General features: G+C 42.5%; 1 protein-coding gene across 6 annotated transcripts in view; it reads left to right on the top strand.

The window, feature by feature from the left end:
* Positions 1–22,893, top strand: part of PLPPR5 (phospholipid phosphatase related 5) — a 115,206-nt gene that overhangs the window by 28,337 nt on the left and 63,976 nt on the right. Inside the window, exon 1 of one of the 6 annotated variants that reach the window (XM_061633703.1) lies at positions 12,304–12,402. The exons of the other annotated variants lie outside the window; for them this stretch is intronic. Within the exon in view, the coding sequence (XP_061489687.1) occupies positions 12,340–12,402 (63 nt within the window). The 5' untranslated portion in view covers positions 12,304–12,339. Of the gene's footprint in view, positions 1–12,303; positions 12,403–22,893 lie in introns of those variants that run through there. 6 annotated transcript variants of the gene reach the window in all.

Below are 22,893 nucleotides of genomic sequence, written 5' to 3' on the forward strand. Positions count from 1 at the left end.
GCATCGCAAGGCAAGGAATTATTAAACCTCTGCTTTGACCACCCATTTTCACGTAATATATGGGGTAATAAATTAGATGATCTATTACGTAGATTTCATCTAACCATTCAGCAATTTAATACCCTAGGATCAAGCAAGAGATTACGAGAGGCGGTTTTCCAACATTGTGAGTATTTAGACCATCTAACTCTACTTAACTCCTGGGTAGCCCCATGGTACTGGAGATTCAAAACTGATCATAACTGCTCCCCATATTTTATGCAGCCCCTTCCTATTAGCCTCAGACATGCATTTACAGCTTTACGCTTTTTCACTCTGCCCAACGCTGATAGAGAGGGGAGGATATCTAGTATCCCAAAGGAACTAAGAAAATATCTGTGGTTCCAATGGGGAGGAGGACCTTCCACATATTTTGATACACTTCAATTTATCAGAACCTTAGAACGAAGTTCTTGAAGAAGTGGTTAGACACCTACGGGATGTCTACAGATGCTGATAAAATAATCTTCTTAATGTCTGACTTAAAGCCGGAGGTAACCCATAAAGTAGCTCTTTTTGTGACAGCAGCTCAGAAATTAAGAGCTAAATTTGTTTTAGAACTCCACTCGAAACAGAAGTTCTAACCGGTTTTAATGGGGAGACGGTTCTCCCATTAACTCTTTTTATTGCTCTTATTTATCAGTATTCTTTATTTATCAGAATCCTTGAACGATGTTTTTAAAGAACTATGATATATGATTTGGAAATTTTAATGAACACCTCCGATTCTATCATATTTTAATTCTTAGAATCTGTATATAAATTTCACTTTGCTTTATTTTATTATGTCGTATACCGCATTTTTTTGTGTGTGTTGGCCTATGGCCCTGCAATAAACTGAAACTGTATGTATATTCAGCTTATGTCTATGCATTTCTTAACCCAAAATTTATTGTCTCTAAATTGATAAACAAAACTTTAAGGACCTTTATGCCCTTGAATGATAGATCGAGGATTTTCAAAACTTCAGATGAACCTTTATCCTCAAACATTAAGAGTTTTATGATCCATCATTCTTCCAATGTTTATTTAAAAAACAAACAATTCCACCTTGTGAATGAAGCTGATATCAGTTACCCAGCATTCATGATGGGCTTACTTTGAGGCTTTATTCTTCCTTAATATCATCATAGCTTTTACTTAAGCATTTCTCATGAACCATTCACATTTTGCTTTCGCTTCCTTTTGTTATAAATAAAATATATTCTGCTCCTTGCCTGAGGATGAAATAATACCATTGCCAGTAGCCATTCTTAGCAATTCCAGAAAAACTGAAGCAGCTGTGCCCAGAAATTCAATTCAGTGCTCATTTAAAGCCAAATTTCTCAAATGAGGAAGGTGAGAGAAACCCAGCAGGACCTACACCTTGCTGCTGTGGCTTCCTGAAAAACTCCAACTGCAGGCGTCCTCGGGTGTCAGCTGCTACTCCCTGCAAGGCCTTGGTGCCAGCTGAAGCCAGTTGGGGGTAACAAAGGAGAAGACAATTGCTTGAGGGTGGGGAAGAGAGCTCCCTTTTATAAAAGCCACCTCTAGCCATGGCTTCTCCACCCCCCTGTCAGGTTTCTTTTAACATGTGCCGGGGTAGGAGTAGTCAGGGGCCTGCCATTGACGTAATATTGGGCAGGGGACGTAATAGCTGTGGGAGGCAGACTGGCCGTTACAGGGGAAGGGATATAAGACATCTTCATGCTTGCATCCCTTCTGGTCCCCCTTCCAACCCTCGGGACACTGGTAGCTATGCTGGGAACTCCCTGGATCTTACTGTCCTGCTGATGAATGCAAGGTCAGTGACTAATAACGCCACTTTAATTCAGGACTAAATTCTGGATGAATGCTCTGACGTTGCTTGTATTACCAAAACCTGGCTAAATGGCCAAGGCAGAGTAGGTCTCTCCCAGCCAGGTTTTGTGGCACTCCAGCAGACTAGATCCAGGGGATGGGGAGGTGGAGTCGCAATTGTCTGCAGGGAATCTATCTCCCCTGTCAGGTACCCTGTCCCTAATACCTCCAGCTTTGAGTGTTTGTGCTTGGCGTTGGGTCAGGGAGACAGTGGGGATTCTGTTGGTGTACCATCCACCCCGCTGCCCAACAGTCTCCCTCCCTGAACTGGTGGAGCTGGTCTTGGTGTTGGTGTTGCAGTTCCCCAGGTTGATGGTCCAGAGTGACATCAACATACATGCCGAGGTTAGACTCACGATCAACCATGGTATCCTTCTGGGCCGTCTAGCTGCGATGAGATTGGGAGGCACTGTTTTACGGTGGCTCCGGTCCTACCTGACAGACAGGACCCAGAAAGAGGTGCTTGGAGACTACTGCTCGACCCCCTGGCCGTTGGCCTGTGGGGTACCGCAAGGTTCCATTCTGTCTTCCATGCTCTTTAACATTTATATGAAACTGCTGGGAGAGGTCATCAGGAGATTTGGAGTACAATGTCATCAATATGCTGATGACACTCGGCTCTATCTCTCCCTACCACCTGATGGCAGGGAGGGAATGCTCATCCTAAACCGGTGGCCTGGAGGCTGTGAAGGGCTGGATGTGGGCTAACAAACTGAAACTGAATCCAGACAAGACGGAAGTACTGCTGGTCAAGGGGGAAACTGCATCAGGGACAGGGTTGCAACCTGTTCTGGATGGGGTTGCACTCTCCTTGAAGGAGCAGGTCCACAGTTTGGGGGGAGTCCTGGATCCTGCCCTGCTGCTTGAATATCAGGTGGCTGCAGTAGCCAGGAGTGCTTTTGGCCAACTCAGACTGGTCTGCTAGCTGCATCTGTTCCTGGAGGCAGTTGATTTGGCCACAGTGACACATGCATTGGTGACATCGAGGCTTGATTACTGTAACGCACTCTATGTGGGGCTGCCTTTGAAAACAGTTCGGAAATTGCAGTTGGTTCAAAATGCAGCAGCCAGAATGTTAACTGGAGCATGGCGCAGGGAGCATATCACCCCTGTGCTTTATCGACTCCACTGGCTCCCAGTTTGTTTCCGGGCACAATTCAAAGTGCTGGTTCTGACCTTTAAAGCCCTAAACGGCCTTGGACCAATGTACCTGAGGGACCGCTTATGTACCTGCCCGGGATTTAAGAACATCTGCCTCTGGTCTTCTCTGCGTGCCTGGAGTGAAAGATGGTAGATTGACAGGCACATGGGAGAGAGCTTTTTCAGCTGTGGCCCCCAAGCTTTGGAATACCCTACCCCAAGAAGTCCACTCTGCTCCCTCCCTGTTGGTTTTCTGGAGACTTCTGAAGACAATTTTGTTCCGGAGAGCCTTTGGGAGGGACTGAAGGTGGAGCCTGACACTGATTTTATGCCTTCTATGTTAAATTTTACCTTTGTAGTCCCTTTAGTACCAATCCCTATATATATATGTGTGTGTGTGTATATATATATATATATATATATATATATTGTATTTTATGTATTTTAATTTAGTTTAATGTTTTTGTGATTTCACTGTTTACAATTTCATTATGTACATGTTTGATTTTATTTTTGTAAGCCGCCCTGAGTGCTCTATTATAGGGTAGAAGGGTGGGATAGAAATATTTTAAATAAATAAATAAATAAATAATAAATGTACAGTTTCAGAAACAATATGAGAACCAAACGATAGCCATTCTTCGAAAAATCTGTCACAGGCTTAATGCGTAGATGGTATGGTTGATTTAAAAGTGCTCTGTGACTGAGTTAGTAACAAGACAGTAGCATGCTTTGAACATGCAGTCTGTTCATCCTTTTAAATATCAAGTGGGGCATATGTGTGTAGGGATATACCAAAATATGCTGTTTATCAGGCAGCATGTTCCACAAATGGATTTGGATCCTGAGTTGCCCTTCTGTGAATAGAAGGAACTCTGATCCAAGTAGAGGCTCCTAGTGGTGGAATGACAGCATACGGATCTTCACCAGCTTCCCCTGAAGTCCCCAGTGCCATCTCCCACACTGTTCTGTAGGGTCCTCAAAAATCCAGATCCGATTTTTGGCTGGCACAGGGGACTGCAGGGGGATGTGGGAACTGGTGAAAATCTCCCCCCACTCTTAGCAGGAGCATCTTGTGAGTAGAGTTCTCACAGGAGCTTAGGAGGATCCAGGCCATGGGGTCTGATGTGTCAGTTCTTTCTTCCAATTGTTTTTAATGCTCATGCATTTCCAACCTTGGCAAGTTAGGCTGCTGTGAAGAAAACACCTCTTTCACAGAGATTGAAAGGGCATGCTAAGACAATGTATAAAATATTAGAACAAAACATGCAACTCTATACTGCAGCTTGTTTTTCAAAAGGCAATTCAAAGGCTTGGAGACTGAGTAATAGATCTTATCACTTGGTGTTTTATGAAATGCTCTTAAATTTCTGGATTTCCACCTGAAACTCCCAGGTCAAAATATCTGATTAAAATGTTCTTTCCAGCTACTCAGTCAATCTTTGTTTATGGTTTTTTCTAAATAATCTTCTTAGCTACACACTGCAATTTAGTCTCCCCTGCTTATCCGTGACAAGTAGCAATTTTCTCCTGGTGACTAGAGAGAGATTCCACCATTACTTGCTTCTGTCCATTGTTAATAGTGATAATGTTACTGCAGAAAATTCAGCTGATGTGCAACCCACATTTTGACCTTCTTCAACGTAGCTGTATTATAGCTTTTAATATGCCTCACAGGTAGGGATGGGGAGAATCTCTCATTTAAAGCCAAATTTCTTAAATTTACAATTTCTGAAACAATATGAGAACCAAACCACAGCCATCCTTTGAAATTCACACTTTTCTGAATTTTGCAATGCAGTTCTCCAAAGTTTACAAAAATGCATATATTAGAGTAAAATGTGCATTAAAAAAGAATGTATTCATGAAAATAACATACAAAAAACATTATAAGGAGAAATTGCTTGCAAAAATGTGTACATTAGTTAAAATTGCATAAAAAGTGTTTTTTAGAAGAAACTGGCACTAAAACACTTATCTTTTCGGCGCCAGGTCAAGACTTTCCTCTTCTCCCAGGCATTTTAGCATGTGTTTTTAAATTGCTTTTTAAAAATGTGTTTTTAAATTTGTATATCTGTTTTTAATCTTTTTAATTGTTGTAAACCGCCCAGAGAGCTTCAGCTATGGGGCAGTATGCAAATGCAATAAATAAATAAAATGCTGAAGAATTTTATTGAAGATTTTTTTAAAATTGCAAATTGTTGCTGAAATGCGGTGAACTGAATTTCAGATTAGAAAAATTAGAAACCGAGATAACTGAAAGTGACAGATCTTTCCATCCCTACTCACAGGTCACTTGGTAATCCCCTAGCCTCTACAGAGAGTAAAGATCTGTCCATATCAGTTTGTTATTCTGTCATAGTAACTCTTTAGGATTCTTCAACACTTGATTTCTGGGGGCAAAAGCTGACAGGAGCTGAGGAACATCTGGTTTTGGATGAGTCATGAGGATGATGGGGGCAAATGCTTCAGGTTCCTGATGTGGGGATTAGGTAGAATGTATTAATGAGAATACAGGGGGGAAATGGTAGCTAGTGTATTTAAAGACTGTTGTCTTCAAATGGCTGTCTTTCCCCCCCTAAATTGTCATTACTGCATTTGCTGGAAAATTGCAATATAGATAGATAGATATAGATATAGATTAGTTAAAGGGAACTTAAAAGGCAGAATCAAGAGAGCCCAAGGTGTTCAGGATGCATAGTTATTTAAATTCATGGCAACAGAATCTCTGCTACAATGTATACCATAGATCGTAAGGTCAAACAAATCTTAAGAGGATGCCAGCATGGTGAACAAGCAGTCAAGGAAGCTATAAAAGGCTTCTTTTAAAGTAGTGCAAGTCTTGTTAAAAGAAAAATTTAAAAAGAACCAAAATTCTTGTAAATCTCTGCCAATAACGTAAGCAAAATAAAAATTAAGAAGCATCTTGATAAAATCATTAAATCAAATCATAACAATTTATTTAAATATACAAGACAGGAAACAGCCACAGAGACAGTAAAACCATTAGGCGGGAGAGGTGTGAAAGGACTGCTGAAGAAGGGTAGGGAAAATTGCATAGAAAAATGAGTTCTTTAAATCCATTTGCCTAAGATGTTACACAGATACTCGCCCCTGAATCACTTTTTTTAGGAAAGACATTTGAAGTACGATGCCAAATAGAGGTGATAAGAGATGAAGAGATGAACTGGCAAATTAAAAATTAACAAGTCACGGTCTGGACTGCACATATCCAGGAGCTCTTGAAGAACTCAAGTGTGAAATTGTTGATCTAACAAAAATAAGGAACATGCCACTAAAATCGTCCTCCTTACCAGAGTATTGGAAGGTAGCCAGGGCAACATCAATTTTTAAAAAGGGAACCAGATGATGTCAGGAAATTACAGGCCCATTAGCCTGACACTGGTGAGTTGTTGGAAAGTTTTATTTAAGCTGGAATTCAGCACATAGGAAAATCAAGTCTTGATGAGGAAGAATCACTGTGACTTCTGCAAATGGAAGTCATGTCTCACCAAATCTTCAAGAATGTCACTGCACAGATAGATACGGAGGACGTAACCTGATAGACATTATATGCTTGCACTCAGGGCAGCTCCAGACATGCCGGGGCCCTTGGGCACCAGCTTGCCCCGGGCCCTGGCGTGCACGCATGCACTCACACACACACACACATGCACTCACACGCATGCACCTACCTGTCTCTCAGGGAGTGAGCTTCTTCCGCCTGCCGCTTTGCTGGCTCCATCTCTCCTGCCTTTTGCGGCTGTGTGGGCTGCTATGCACGCACGTCGCTGCCATCAATTAAGATGGCACCGAAGGCTTCGGCCCCTTAGGGAAACCTCGGCCGCCATCTTGGTTAATAGCAGTCCTGCACACACAGTCCGCACAGCCTCAAAAGTTAGGAGAGACAGGCAGACAGAAAAATGTCCCTCTTTGCAATTCGCGGCAGCTACTCTGCCATGGATCATAGAAAAGGAGCGCTACTCGTCCTCCCCCATCCTATTGAGAGCCCCCTCAGGGGCCTCTGTGGTTCCAGGGGCCCTTGGCCAGGGCCCGACCTGGCTGTTCTTTGGGACTGACCCTGCTTGCACTCCCAAAAGCTTTTGACAAAGGTTCCAGAGTAAACTTGCCAGTCATGAGACAATAAGACAAGCCTTCTTATGGCTTGTTCATTGGTTAAAGAACATTAAAAAGAGGGTAGAAATAGACAAATTTTTACAATACAGTGATATATACAGTGCTGTCCCCCAAGAATCTATACACTAAGGGTAGCCAACATGATGTTCTCCAGGTGTTTTGGGGCTCTAGCTCCCATCAGTCCCAGCCAGGATGTCTAATAGCCAGGGATGATGCACATTGTAGTTCCAACAACATCTGGTGGGCACCACATTGGCTACCCCTTGCAATACACAGTGAGAATCAACCCAGAGAAAAGTCCTGGTCAACCTTTAATGGAAACTTGAATCTATGCTATAACATGCACCGTTTCATAATCATTCATAGAAACTGTTTGCAAGGAACCTGACTATGAACCCTGGAGAGAAATAACATTAAATGTTTTGTTACTTAAATGATTGTGCAAGATCAAAAATTGTTTACTCCCTTGGTACTTGCATACATGGTGGGTTTTTAAACATCATAATATATTTTTAAACTAAGACACTGCCTTTAGCAGAAAAGGATTGAAAGTCAAAATCGTATTTGCAGATCTGAAAATGAAGATGCAAACTTAGCAGGAAAAAAATAAGAAAAATAAAAATGTGTCGTTCATAGCTGGAAAAGACAAGGAAACCCCTGAAAAACATTTAACTAATATCTGATACTAAAATCTAGCAAGGTTCAGACTAAAATCGTATTCACATTTATCTGGGAGTAAGTCTCCTTGAACTCAGTAGGGCTTACTTCTGAGTAGATGTATATAGGATTACACAAGCACATTGTGTTCAGGTTCAGTTTGTGGGCTTCCCATGGGCATTTGGTTGGCTGTAATGAGAACAGAATGCTGGACGAAATGGCCTTTGGCTTGATCCAGCAGGCCCTTCTTACATTTTTATGTTAATCCTAACCCTGGCCAGAAATAAAAATGAGTATTATTCAGACTCTTCAGAATACTTGTGTAAACTTTGAACTGGTGTAGGGTTGCCAGGCTCAGGACCTGAGAATGATACTGTATCTTTAAGAGAAGATAAAATTCAGCCAAGTGCAGGTTTTCTTGCAACCCTGTAATGGGAAAAACCACAAGGTGAAATTCTCCCTTCCCTCTGTACAACTGTTAAAGATACAGAAGACTTTTTGGAGGCTGGGCCTGGCAACCAGGAGGTCTTCTGTATCTTTAAAAGTTGTGCAGGGGGGAGGGAGAATCCCACCTTGTGGTTTTTCCCATTACAGGGTTGCAAGAAAACCTGCACTTGGCTGAATTTTCTCTTCTCTTAAAGATACAGTATCATTCTCAGGCCCTGAATTTGGCAACCCTAAACTGGCGTGATTTAGAACCTTAATCTTTCAGGGTCCTAAATTGTGCAGGGAGCTTTCCCAAGTAGAGCAGGTTCCCCACTGCAGAAGTTCAGCCCCCAAGATGTGGAGGGCTGTGGGAGTGGTGACAGTGATATGGCAGATGGGGCAAAGGTAGGAGCACACTCCTGCTCCTCCTTGCCCATGACGGTGTTGTTCAGGGAAATCACACCTGAACAGGGAACTGTAAGCACAGGACTGGGAGAGGAGATCCCTCAGCTTTTCTCCCATTGAGTGCTCTTCTTTTGTTTTCTTCTCTGTCTTATCCAGATGCGGGTTCAGGACTGGGTTCAGGCCCCCTCCCAGTATGATCTCTCTTTCTTTAAAGCTATGCAAGGTTTTAAAGTTGCTTCTTAAAAATGCAAGTTCAGGGCATACAGTGCTCCTCAGAGAGTGCTTTCCCTTCCTTCTCAATCGTGCCCTTAATAAAAAAAAGATACCTTCCTTGGGGACCCTGAAAAATATATTTACAAGGAATCCCATATCATATTTGATCCACAAACCCATTCCTTGTGGTTTTGAGGTACCAGGCACTTCACGCCAAATTCTCCCTTTTTGTACAACGCAGAATTGTTTTGTTTTGCTTCTAACAGAAGAAGTGTCTTGACTATATACTATACTATATACCAGTGGTTCCCAACCTTTATGAGCGCGGGACCCCCTTTGTAAACTCAAAAACTTTTGTGACCCCCCCATATGCTAATTGTAATTATAGTCTCTGTTAATTGAAAAAAATACATAATGAAGTGTTAAGTAATGTCATTTTTTATTCATCTCAACAACAAATATGATGGTGATATTTATTATCTGCCCTTTACCAGAAGGTCCCAGGGTAGATTACAGAATATAAACAACTTCTAACAAATTTTGAAGGATCATCAACTTACTAAGTAACTAGGGGCTTCATGCGCCAACCCCATACGCATATATATATACACACACACTCCCCAAATATGCACACATATAACTCGGAGCTCCCAAAACACTCACATCCACACTCAACACCCACACCCAGGGACACACATGCACACACACAGGGACTCCAGAACAGGTCCCTCCCCAAATGAATCTGCTCAGTTAATTACTTCTGAAACCCACAATGAGAAGAAGAGTGAAACCAGGCCATATTCACATCATGTATTTATTCCGCTATTATTCCACTTTAAATACTAATGGCTTCTCTCAAAGAAGCCTGGGAAGTGTAGTTTGTGAAGGGTGCTGAGAGTTGTTAGGAGTCTCCTGTTCTCCTCAGAGAGCTACAGTTCCATGAGTGGTTTAACGTTCCAACCCTCTTCCCAGGAAACTCTGGGAATTGTAGATCTGTGAGGGGAACAAGGGTCTCGTACCAACTCTCAGCACCCTTAACTACACTTCCCAGCATACTTTGGGGGAAGCCATGACTGTTTCAAGAGGAATAATAGTGGAATAAATGTACAGTGAATGCAGCCCAAGAGTGTCCAGGTGACCAAATGATTACTGTTAACAAGTTCTTAAAATCAAGCTCATACATCCATGGTATAACTGAGTTAATGAGAAGGCTGGTGCTGTTCTGCAGCTGTCAGAGATTGGAAGTCTGGTTGAAGAGATGTACGTTTCAACCTTAAATCTGGTTGCACATCTAACTTGTTTCGATATTTTGATTTCAATGCAACAAGTGCATTGGCTTCTTCTCTCCCCCCCCCCCCCCAGAAAAGGGATTCCTCTTACTTTTCAAGAAGCTATCATGCTGGGAGGAAAGAACAAAACATCCCTTCTGACATTTTCAGCCCAATGTTGCTCCCCCTTCATCAGAGAGGAGAAAAGCCCCAGTAAAAGCCACTCCTGCCTCTACTCCCTTGTCCCTTCACTGCAGGTTTTCAATCTGTGCTGGCTTCCTCCTGCATGCCGTGTTTGGTGGGAAGGTGTGCAGTGTAGGCACTCTAGAATGGGAGTGATCCAGACTGCATGTGTAGTGGTTGCCTGGCAGAAAATTACCAGATATAGAATGCATGTTGAGTAGTTTTAAGTTGTGCAGCCACTACGCATGCAAGCTGAATCACTCCTATTCAAGAGAGCTTTCAGTGCACACCTGCCTGTTCAGCCCAAACCATCTAGTTCAGGAGGAGGGCGGCTAGTAGGTGGTGGAGCAGCAGCGTTATGTCTGGGACTGGGGAAGAGAAGCGTTTAGCACAGTTAACAAACGTGCAGTTGCAGCGCCTTTAGTTTTGAACTCGTTTAAGGATTTCTCACAAAATTCTCTGGCATGACATCACACACACGCAGACACACACACAGACACACACACAGACACACAGAGCCTCATCTGCTACCCACCCAGGAAAGATAGGGTACCCGAAAGCCTGTTTGTGGGCACGAGATTTTACACAGGTGTTGACTTGAGGGGGGGAGGTATCTTATCTGATTTTGCTTATCTAATTCTATGAGGCACCATATACATTTGAGAGCATAACACTAACACCACCCCAGGAGTAATCCTGCCTCCGTGTAGTTTTCTGTTGCTCCAAAGACCACTCACCCTACATGCCCTCACCTGCAGCCCGCCCCAGCCGTAGCCCTGTGCTCACCGCTTTGCTCTTTATCCCGCCCTTCCTCCCAGCAGGAGCCCATGGCAGGCAAGCAGGGCTGGAAGCGGGGGTGGGGTGGGGTGGGGTGGAGGAGGAGAAAGAAAGGAAGGAAGATGACCCCGTCGGGGAGAAGGGAGGGAAAGATGGTCAAGTAGCTGGGCTGCCTGGCCAGAAAAAGACACAGCAACAGCGGAGCTCCAGCCGATTGTGTTACTTCCTCTCTGCAACCATGCGCCCCCTTCATGGATTTAGGCGGGAAGGGTGAGCTCATCCCATGCAGTGTGAGGAGACAATGGGAGTGTCATGACATCGACAACGTCATGGGTAGGAGAGGATACAGCGCTGGCGGAGGGGCAGTCACCATAGAGATAGAAAAGGGATAGAGGCAACACTCCATCTGTGGCTTACCATTATTTGAGGTTCCTTTTTTTAAAAAAATTGTCTTCTTCATGACCCCCTTTGGATTGTTTCGCGACCCCCCTTGGGGGCTGCGGCCCCCAGGTTGGGAATCACTGCTATATACTATATACTATAATTTCAACAGAACACTTTACCCCATGATGAGAGAGCAGTGGTTAGAACAGATTACTGAGCAGAGAGGCAAACTTCCAGTGACTTGCCATCTTCAAAGAAAGATAAACTGCTTTTCTAAAAATGAACTTCTTACTAAAGGTGAAATAAAGCAGTATAGCTATATTGAGCTACATATGTTCAATATGTATCATCTGTTCAGCTGCACATGACAATTATTGGAGGACATTTGGTCTTGTAAAGATGTCAGTTGTGTCATCCCTTTTAGACCTCAGAATTTATTACTCTGAGTCAAAGAATATTAGGTTTGTTCTTGGATGTTTAATGAGAGAATCATTCATACAGTGAAGCCATATAATGCTTCACCTTTAGCCTGTAATTTCCAAAATTCAAATACATTTGGTTTCTTTCAGTAGGTTGAACACAGGGATAAGCCAATGTGATGCCTTCTGGATTATGTTAGACCCAACTCCCAACAGCCCCAGCCAGCATGACAAAATGGCCATATATGGAGGGTGACTAGCTCTGTTTTGAAGATGAGCACTTCTGCTTTTAACTCAGCACTCTGCTTTTAACATGGTAAAATAAGGGCTTTTAACTTGATACATTGCCACAGATATCCACTCACTAACATAAGGCAGCTACTAACACTGCTGGATAACTCCTACTCAAGACTAAGTTACAAGGCTGAATGCAATAACAAGAAATTGGATTAATGATTACAAGGGCAAAAGCCAAAAATAGAATAGGGATAGAATCAGGAATCGAAAGGATGCAGGTCAGCATATCTTTTGTCTCTGGCTATTGGAAACTGAATGCTTGCCAAGGTGGAGCCTGGTTGATCCAACAACACAAACTATATATATTTTTCTGTAGGTTGTGTCACATGCATTGGTTTTGTTGGAAGATGGAAATGGCTTCTGAATGAATGAATGTATGAAATCATGAAGAATATCTTCCAAGGCTTTTAATTTAGATTTGTACCATAAATCAGTAACAAATGTGTTTTTATTAATATGGGAATTCCATAATCTTAAAATATACTATCTTTTTTATTTCTGAAGTCCATACAAATCTGCATACCCCAACTATTAGGCTAATAGTTTGCATCTGAAAATTTTCTGATGTCCTAGAGGAGGAATGATTCACCTGTGGCCTGCAGGTCAAATACGGTCCACCAGAAGTCTTGGAGTAATTCACAGAGTATGAGAGAAAGATAGGGGATGGGGTGGGATAGATAGAGTTTGGAGGCAGAAATTGGAAAGGGATCTGTTCCCCCATCTGCTGTGTGTGTGTTTGCACATCTGTCCTCCCTGTCAGTGTGTGTGTCTTTGTGTATGCATGTGTTGGGTGAGTATATGCACATGACTCACATGAGGCTGAAGGGGTGGCCAGCCCACGATGCAATCCTTGGCTCCAAAGCGAGTGATCTAACTTAGCTTGTTTATTTTACATGTATTTAGTAAACAAAGCTAAAAACATTGAAACTGCCAAATTTGCTGTATATTGCATTTGCAATGGTATCTTTTTGTTGTTACTAATGAATTTATGAAATGGAAATTTTTCTGCACTACATCACTGCCCCAAATAATGAATATGTTGATTTTCACATGAGAGGTAACTGAGAGTGGTTCTTCAACCCTGGGTTCCCAGATATTGTTCCACTACAACTCCCATCATCCTTGGCCATTGGCTAAACTGGCTGGGGTTTGATGGGAGTTGTAGTCCAACAACATCTGGGGACCCAAAGCTGAGGAATTTGCAATAATTATACATACCCTGATAGCATCCAGATTAGATTACTGCAACTCTATAGAGCTGTCTTGTACAATTGCTGATTTTAACAGCTATCTTGCTTGTGCTTAAAGAGTTGCAGTTGCACTGGCTATCCATTCAGATTTGTTTCATGACACAATTCACAATGCTAAGTTTTGGTCTTTAGAGCTCTACATAACCTGAGCCTGGAATACCAAAAGGGCTTGGAGTATCTGTTGCTCCCATATGAACCTGCCTGACCATTAAGATCTTTTTTGGAGGCCTTTCTCAGAGTACTTCTACTTTATAAGGTTTGTTGGGTGGCAACATGGAGCAGGCCCTTTTCAGTTATGGTATCTCATCTATAGAATTCCATTCCTTTGTCAATTTATCAGACACCTACCTGAATTCCATTTAGGTAACAGCTTCAGGTGCTTATTCTTTCTAGTTGTTAATGGTATTTGGTCACTTCCAGATGACCTGCTTATTGAGCATCCTGATTCGTTTGCATATAGTTTACAGGGAGATAGTATGATATCAGTTGTTTATTGAGCATTCATTCTGATTTGTTTGCAGGGAGGTTATACAACATCATATCAAGCAATTATTACCCCACACTTTCTAGCACTTACATTTTTTCAGCACTTTCTGTGGGGTTGTTTTGGAGAGTGTTCAAGCAGATTTCTTATGCCAGAGCACCAAATCCACTTTAATTGGACAACCTGAATTTGCCTGTATGTGCTTGAATCCCACCTGCATAATAGTGGCCATCTGGAAGCAACCTTTGAGTTTAGTCTGTTTAGGTTATATACAAAACTGTCCTTAAGTCGGAAATTCATGTGTTCAGGATTGCAACCTGAAACCTTTTACAGTTTTTATTTCGGTAATTTCAGTATAATTCTTTTATTTAAAATTTGTTTGGTTAAGAAGCAGGATAGAAAGAATTTTAATAAATTAATAAAATGAAACCTGCATAAGACTCATGCCAACTCTTGTTAACATAAACAAGCATCAAGAGATCGACGCAATTTGATGAGGATTTTCCTTGTTATATCATTGAACAAACTATTATGATGAGAACACTGAAACTAAATATCCATTTTAGGGGAAAACAGAAGGCTAATGAGAAACAATACAGCCAAGATTTGGATCATTAGGTGCAGGTGTCAGCAGCTGCCTCAGAATTAGAAATAATATGGGAGAAGGGAACAGCCACGGAGAAGAATGTAGGTAGAAATCTACTGAATTAAATCTACAAGGCCAATAGATAAAAGCAGCAAGACAGCTTGTAATTGGCAGTAAAGGAGATTCTGGAATAGAACACTGAACATTGTTTGACCTTCCCAGTGGGAGGAGTGATAATGGAAGCATAAATACTAGCTAATGCTGGAATACAATTCAAAGTTAGGACCATCTGAATCTTACTGAATGAAGTGGGAGTAAATCCAAAAGCATGACACTACTGGAATAGTGGGAAAGGCTGGTTCTATATGCCTCCACACCAAAGGATAGTTCTGAGTCAACTTGCTGGGCCCATGGTGGAAAACACAGCATTTTGAGAAGGCAAGAATAGGCTCTGGCAGCCATTCTCCTATGATCTGTTGTGCTAGGGTAACAGAGCACTTTAATCTACTTCAACTGGACACATCTAAATGTGCAGTATGCCCTTGAATCCCTTAGACAAAATAATGACAGTCTGGAGGCACCCATAGTTTCAACATCGAACAAAAAACTAGAGTGGCAGGAATCAAGTAAACTAACAGAGTCTAGGTGTGCCTCAAACTTTCATTGGCCAGTCACTTTGTTCTGACATTTTGTACCACTTACTTTGGCTCCCTGTTTTGTTTCCCTCCCTGTAAGCAAAGAGCAGGGAGCGCTGCCTGATGCCAGGAGTTTATTGGTAGGATTCTCAGCCAGAGCTGTAGACCAAGGTTGGATCCAGTCTCTTGGCACAGAGCTCCAGAAATTACTGACAGACTTCACAGAATCCAATAGGTAAGGCAAACAGATCAGGTGAGGGAGAAAGGGCTCTAGGAATCAGGAGGAACAGAGAATCAGATGAGCAAACCAGAGGCCTAAACTGGTTTTGACCTTAAAAGCCCTGTATGGCTCAGGATCCCAATATCTTTTGGAGCACCTCTCCTGATATGAACCTACCTGGACATACTCGTCTTCAACTGAGACCCTCCTCTGGGTGCCACCTCTGAAGGAGGTTCAGCAGATGGTTGCAAGGGGGAGGGCTTTTTCAGTTGTGGCTTCCCGCTTGTGGAATGCTTTTCCCAGTAAGGTCCAAATGGCACCATAACTAATATCCTTCCAGTGCCAGGTTAAAACCCGTCTCTTCTCGACATTTGACAGATTATGATAAACTTTCTGCTATTTATGGATAATTCTTTTCTGTTGCTGGGTCTGTTTATGGGTCACTGTAATGTATTTTTGGTTTTACACTATGCTTTTGGCTCCTGATTTTTGTAAGTCACTTGGTAGTAAGTGACTAATAAATTCAAATACATTAATAAAAGAACCCCATTACCCAAGAAGTTGGGAATCCTGAGGTAACAGCTGGCTGGAGTTTGCCCAGAGAATTCTGCTGCCATGTTTCTTCAAGCAGGAACAGCAAACTGGAGCATATTCCTCTGATCTTGTATCACCTACACTAGCCATTTATATGTTTCTGGACTCAGTTAAAGATGTGCTGGAAATGAAGCGTCTATATATGATGCAGCATATAAACACTGATTTTGTTCTTTATATTTTCTTTGGGGAGGTAGGAGGTGGCCATGTTTACCTCAGAAATACACAGTGCTGTCAAGGCTTCACTCAGTGCTTCACATAATGAATACCACTTAAGATGTTGTTTTTGATGACAGCTGTAGAATTGGATATAAAGAGCTCTCGTTGCCATTGTTGGCATTCTGATTAATTCACATTCAAGGTTAAATTCAACTTTACTCATCTACTTTGCTCGATTCATGACTTCATAATAGAATTGAAGGCAGAGGATATCATGGGTGATATCCATATGTGAGAGACAAAACACAGAAAATCTTATTTATAAGAATTGTAGAACTGGTGTGTGTATATGTTCAGTGAGAATCCAAAATTCATTTACCTCAAGGCTTCTGTGCCTAGGTTTTTCAACTAGAATATCTAACATCTGCAGTCAAGAAATTCCAGATTATCATTCATTGTTTCTTATTATCTCTTTTTCTAGCTCACAGGTTGTATTTATCTTAAAAGCTAAACAAACAGACAAACAGAAATCCAGTGATTTCTCTGGCCCTTTCAGAAGGTTTATAGCACTGTGCATTGAATGTGCATGTTTCTTACTGATTTGTTGCTGGAGGATCCTCATATCTCACTTTCTGTTGTAGGAATATCTTACGTCCCAGCATTCTACTGGCAGGGGTTTGTTGCTGTTTTTTCATTTGGCACTGATACTCTTATTTATTTATTATTTATTATTTAGTATTTGATTTATATCCCACCCTTTCTCCCAGCATGAGCCCAGGGCGGTAAACAGAAGCACTAAAAACACATCAGAACATCATAAAAACAGACTCTAAAACACACCAAAACAAAACAACTTTACAAACCTTTTTTTAAAAAAAAGTTTTTAAAACATCTTTAAAAAAGGGTTAAAAACATATTGTTTTTTTAAAAAAATATTAAAAAGTAATTCCAGTACAGACACAGACTGGGATAGGTCTCAACTTAAAAGTCTTGTTGAAAGAGGAAAGTCTTCAAAAGGTGCTGAAAAGATAACAGAGATGATGCCTGCCTAATATTTAAGGGGAGGAAATTCCACAGAGTAGGTGCCGCCACACTAAAGGTCCATTTCCCATGTTGTGCAGAACGGACCTCCTGATAAGATGGTATCTGCAGGAGCCCCTCACCTGCAGAGCACAGTGATCGACTGGGTGTATAAGGGATAAGACAGTCTTTCAGGTGTCCTGGTCCCAAGCTATATAGGGCTTTGTACACCAAAACTAGAACCTTGAACTTGGCCCAGTAGCAAATGGGCACCCAGTGCAATTTTTTCAGGAGCTGGGTGACATGTTGGCGATACCCTGCTCCAGTGAGCAGTCTCTCCACCGCATTTTGCACCAGCTGCAGCTTCCGGACAAACCTCAACGGCAACCCCACATAGAGCGCATTACAGTAATCCAAGCTGGAGGTTACCAGTGCATGGACAACAGTGGTCAAGCTATCCTGGTCCAGAAACGGCCACAGCTGTCTTACCTGCCGAAGCTGGTATAAGGCACTCCTAGCCACTGAGGTCACCTGGGCCTCTAGCGACAAAGATGGATCCAGGAGCACCCCCAGACTATGGACCTGCTCTTTGAGAGGGAGTATGACCCCCTCCAAAGCAGGCAACTGACCAATTATCCGAACTCGGGAACCACCAACCCACAGTGCCTCCGTCTTGCTAGGATTCAGACTCAGTTTATTGGCCCTCATCCAGCCCACCACTGAGTCCAGGCAGCGGTCAAGGGTTTGCACGGCCTCTCCCGATTCAGATGTTATAGAGAAATAGAGCTGGGTATCCTCAGCATACTGCTGACACCTTGCCCCAAATCTCCTGATGACCACTCCCAAGGGCTTCATATAGATGTTAAACAGCATGGGGGACAAGATGGTACCCTGCGGCACCCCACAGCACAACTGCCAGGGGGCCGAAAGACAGTCACCCAATGCTATTCTCTGAGAGCAACCCTGGAGATAGGATCAGAACCACGGTAAAACAGTGCCTCCAATACCCATCTCACCAAGTTGACCCAGAAGGATACCATGGTCAATGGTATCAAAAGCCACTGAGAGATCAAGTAAGAATAACAGGGTCACACTCCCCCTGTCCTTCTCCCGATAAAGGTCATCCATCAGGGCAACCAAGGCCGATTCAGTCCCATAATCAGGCATGAACCCAGACTGGGATGGGTCAGATAATCTGTTTCATCCAAGAGTACCTGCAACTGCTGTGCCACAACCCTCTCAATCACCTTCCCTAAAAAGGGGGTATTTGCAACCGGTCGGTAGTTGTCACAAACCAATGGTTCCAGGGTGGGCTTTTTCAGGAGTGGTCGGATCAGTGCCTCTTTCAAGGCGGCTGGAACCACTGTCTCCCACAATGATCCACACCCTGGATCCACTCGGTCAAACCCCGTCGGCAAGCTTTAATAAACCAAGAAGGGCAAGTGTCAAGAGGACACATTGCTGGCCACATCATTGCAAGCACCTTGTCTATGTCATCAAGCCGTGTCAACTGAAACCGTTCCCAAGAAGTTGCAGCAGACATTGCACTGGACACCTCATTGGGGACTACAGTAGATCTGGATGGGGCATCAAGACTGCTATGGAGGTGAGCAACTTTACCCTCAAAGTGCCTTGCAAGCAATTCACAGTGGGCCTCCGAAGGGTCTAAAACTCCATTTCCTGGAGCTGATGTCAACAGACCCCTGACAATACGGAAAAGCACCACCGGACAGCGGAGGATGTGATGGAGGCAGAGAAGTGGGCCTTCTTTGCTGCCCTCACCGCTACAGCGTAGGCACGTTTATGATGTTCTACTCGTGCCTGATCAGCCTCACAGCACGGCTTTCGCCACTTGCGCTCTAGCCGTTGTCCAGCCTGTTTCATTGCCCTTAGCTCACTGCTGTACCAAGGTGCAAACTGGGCTCCACAGTGCTGGAGAGGACGCTCAGGAGCAACCGTGTCAAGAGCCCGATGTGCTTTGCTGTTTCACAGTGTGACAAGGGCTTGCTCTATCTACTGGGAACTCCCCCAGGGCATTCAGGATGACTCAATGACTCTCACATGGCTGGGAGAACCTTTAAATGACTCAATTACCTTTAAATGACTCAATCACATAGGCAAGGCTGATCACATGGGTCTTTCTGGTGCAGTAGTATTCCAAGATCCACACTATCTGCAGATTCCTTCCATGTGGTTGGGTTATTTAAAAGGTTAAGCTCACCGGTGAGCAACCCATGTTGCTGGGAGAACATTTAAAGGACACCCAATATTCATTGGATCTATGTCATATAATTGATTACACATGGGATGCTAGAGAATGTGTAATTTCAGGGATAAATGACTCCAATCTTTGAAGCTAGTCTAGAGATATTTCAAAAGGGGCAGGCATTAAAAATGACTCTTTCAATAAAGAAGCAGCATGTGACACAATTTGCTTGCAATACACTACAAATATCTAATGTCCTGCACACTTTTGTCATAAGGGTAATTTCCTGGATAAATGTCTATAGACTGTTTTTTCTATTTTTAAAAGCTTTCCCTTTTTTATATAGTACGGCATGTTACGTGGTTCCTCTGACAAGTTTGCTCATACCACTGTTTTGAGTTTTATCGTCATATTCTTAAATCTTAACCATGTTCAGTCTTTCATTATTCACATTCCACCCTTGCAGTCTAACTGTCTTAAGCTATTGGTGCAATTCTGAAATTGTTATACAAAAGTCTGAGAGGCTTTCTTTAAAAAATTCATCCATGCTGCATATTAGCAAACAAGAAAATAGTAAAATGCTGAGTGAACATCAACCAACCAACAGCTTTGGGTTTGCTTGGGGTCTTTTCCCTAGCCCAGAGCTCTCTCATCTGTTGACGCTCTTTAAAGTCTTATGAATGTATATGTGAGATAAGCATGCCTCTTTAATGCTTTGTTGTTGTTTAGTCACAGAGAAGCTTTGGATGCTGGGGAAAACAGAAGGCTTTACTAAGACTCCCATTTGACTGTAATTTCAATTTTTTGTCTACCAGTTGCTGGGACAGTGTTGTAGCAGACAGGTTAGGGATGGGGGAGCAATTTTGATACTGCTTGAATTGTAATGAGTAGCTACCCAGTTTGCACATCTTAAACCAATACATGAACTAAAACACAGCTGTCCTTTGAAATGGGCACTCATCCAAAATTTGCAGTGCATTTCTCCAACCAAACCACATGTACAAAAATGCATATCTTAGGGGAAAGTGTGTATTCAAATAATATATTAGTGAAACGAACACACAAAAATGCATTCTGTTTGATAACGTTGCTTCTAAATGTTTGTATATTAGTCAAAACTGCATGCAAAAATGCTGATGAATTTTCCTGTGGATTTTTTTTTAATGAAAATGGTTGCAAAAATGTGGATAAATGAGAAATTGAGACAAACCAAAATTGGCAGATTTGTCCATCCCTGACCCAGTTCCTAGGCTGGTATAGCATAGTGGGGAGGAGAGCCTGGCTGGGAGTCCAGAGTCTGGGAGTTCAAATCCCCACTCGTGTCTCCTGGGTGTCAAGGGCCAGCGAAAGATCACGCCCACAGTGAGTGGCTCAGGGGTTACGTGCCCTGCCACCTGTGCAGCCATGGGCAAGCTGCATAGTCCCAAGGAGCCCAGTGGCCCCCCAGCTAGCAGTTGTGGACAAGGAAGGGGCTGGCTTGTGCAGCTGTGGCAAGCTGAGTAGGCCCTAGCCAGCTGGGGAGGACCAGCCTCCGAGGGAGGCAATGGTAAACCTCCTCTGAATACTGCTTACCATGAAAACCCTATTCATAGGGTAGCCATAAGTCGGGATCCACTTGACGGCATTTCCATTTTCAGCTTGGCTCTTGCTTGTGAGCATCCCATAGGAATATGGTTGGCCACTGTGAAAACAGGATGCTGGATTAGATGGGGCTTTGGCCTGATCCAGCAGAGTTTTTCATATGTTCTCTACCCATGCAGGGATATTCTAGCTGGCTGAGAATGGCAAGTTCTTCTGATCCTGTAACAACTTTCTCTCTGAGTGGTCATTGGGAAGAAGCCCATGATTCCATGGTGATTCACCCCCAAATAATCTCAGAGGAGATTCATAAGATTACAGATACACACTTTATAGCACAGTGGTGCGCTTTTAAATTTCCTTTAAAAAAAACTTCTTTCAGGCAAATATATATCAGCAAATAATTTATTTCATGTTAGAACAATCAACATGCAATTTTATTTGAGCAGGATAAATGAAACTATTAGATTTGACAAATCAAAGTTGCCTACAGCGCCAGTTATTTACATAACTGTTAGGAAGACCTCACAAAGCTGATTGATGGATATTTTCCCTGTTGATTGAATAGTTTAGTAAGGCCTCCATCATGAAATTAGTTCACATGTTATATTTATTTATTTATTTATTTATTGCACTTGTATACCGCCCCATAGCCGAAGCTCTCTGGGCGGTTTACAGCAATCAAAAACATTAAAAACAAATACACAATTTATAAACATATTTTAAAAACAATTTAAAACACAATTTTAAAATTCAAAACAATATAAAAACAATTTAAAAACACATGCTAAAATGCCTGGGAGAAGAGGAAAATCTTGACCTGGCGCCGAAAAGATAACAGTGTTGCCTTTACTTTTATATCTTTGCTAGCTGCACCAAAAAGATAACGGTTGCCTTTACTTCCTGGTAACTGCAAGCTACCCTTGAGAAATAGCCTGAAGTAATTAGTTCTAATTAATAAAAAAATCAGTTCACTAACAGGCAAAAAACCTTGCGGTTTAAGAATGTACCTATAGCCCACAGATATTTCTATCAAACTTTAAAAAGCAGGGAAATTGGGCAGCTATAGTGAGTGCACCAGGGGAGCAGGAGACCTGACCTCCTCTCTGAGATATTGTACTGCCCTACAAATTTGTCAAAATGCAAACACAGTTTGGGTTGGTCTTTCACAGTCCAATTCATTTTCTGTGTAGCACTTTAGACAGTCATGGCTTCCCCGAAAGAATCCTGAAGTGTAGTTAGTGAAGGGTGCTGAGAGTTGCTAAGAGATGCTGTGTTCCCCTTACAGAGCTTCAGTCAGAGCGGCTGATTGTTAAATCACTCTTGCCTGGAGCTCTGTTAGGGGAATAGTAGTCTCCTCTCAACACCCATCACAAATAACACTTCCCAGGGTTCTTTGGGTGGCCCCCTGATTAGCCAAGCCAAGCCAAGCAGCTGTGAGTCTGGCTTTTAGAACAGTGACAGTTGGTTCTTACTGCGCATGCCCAGGCTTATCAATGACTTCAATGCTAACTTTCTTAAATTAATTAAAAATCAGCTAGGCATTTTTTTGACTTTTAAACAGCAGAAGATGAAGGTCAGAGTATGGGGCAAGGTCAGCAATAGAATTACAGGTACTCTGTGAACATGGCTGATTTTTAATTAATTTCAACAAATTATGAGACCACTGACAGAAAAAAGTCCAAATGGGGTCTGGGTTCCCCCCCCTTTTTACACTTTTGAACTCTTGATCCTGTCTGACTGTTTTGTGTATCTTCATGAAAATTCAGAGCGTTGTTAAGCAAGCGTTTCCGAGTTCAGGACTATAAGTTTTGTAAGGTTTTGTTTTGAAATAAGCTTATGGGAAGCATCAGAATGCCATGGAGGTATTTTCAGTTTAGCATTGCAGAATGCGAAAAATCCATGTTGGCTGTATAATATTCGTAACGGTAGCTGCAGCTTATGTCTAGTGCAGGATTGAGTAGAAGTTAGTTGGGG

This window comes from Rhineura floridana, chromosome 6 (assembly GCF_030035675.1).
Source record: "Rhineura floridana isolate rRhiFlo1 chromosome 6, rRhiFlo1.hap2, whole genome shotgun sequence".
In the NCBI taxonomy this organism is placed as follows: Eukaryota; Metazoa; Chordata; class Lepidosauria; order Squamata; family Rhineuridae; genus Rhineura; species Rhineura floridana.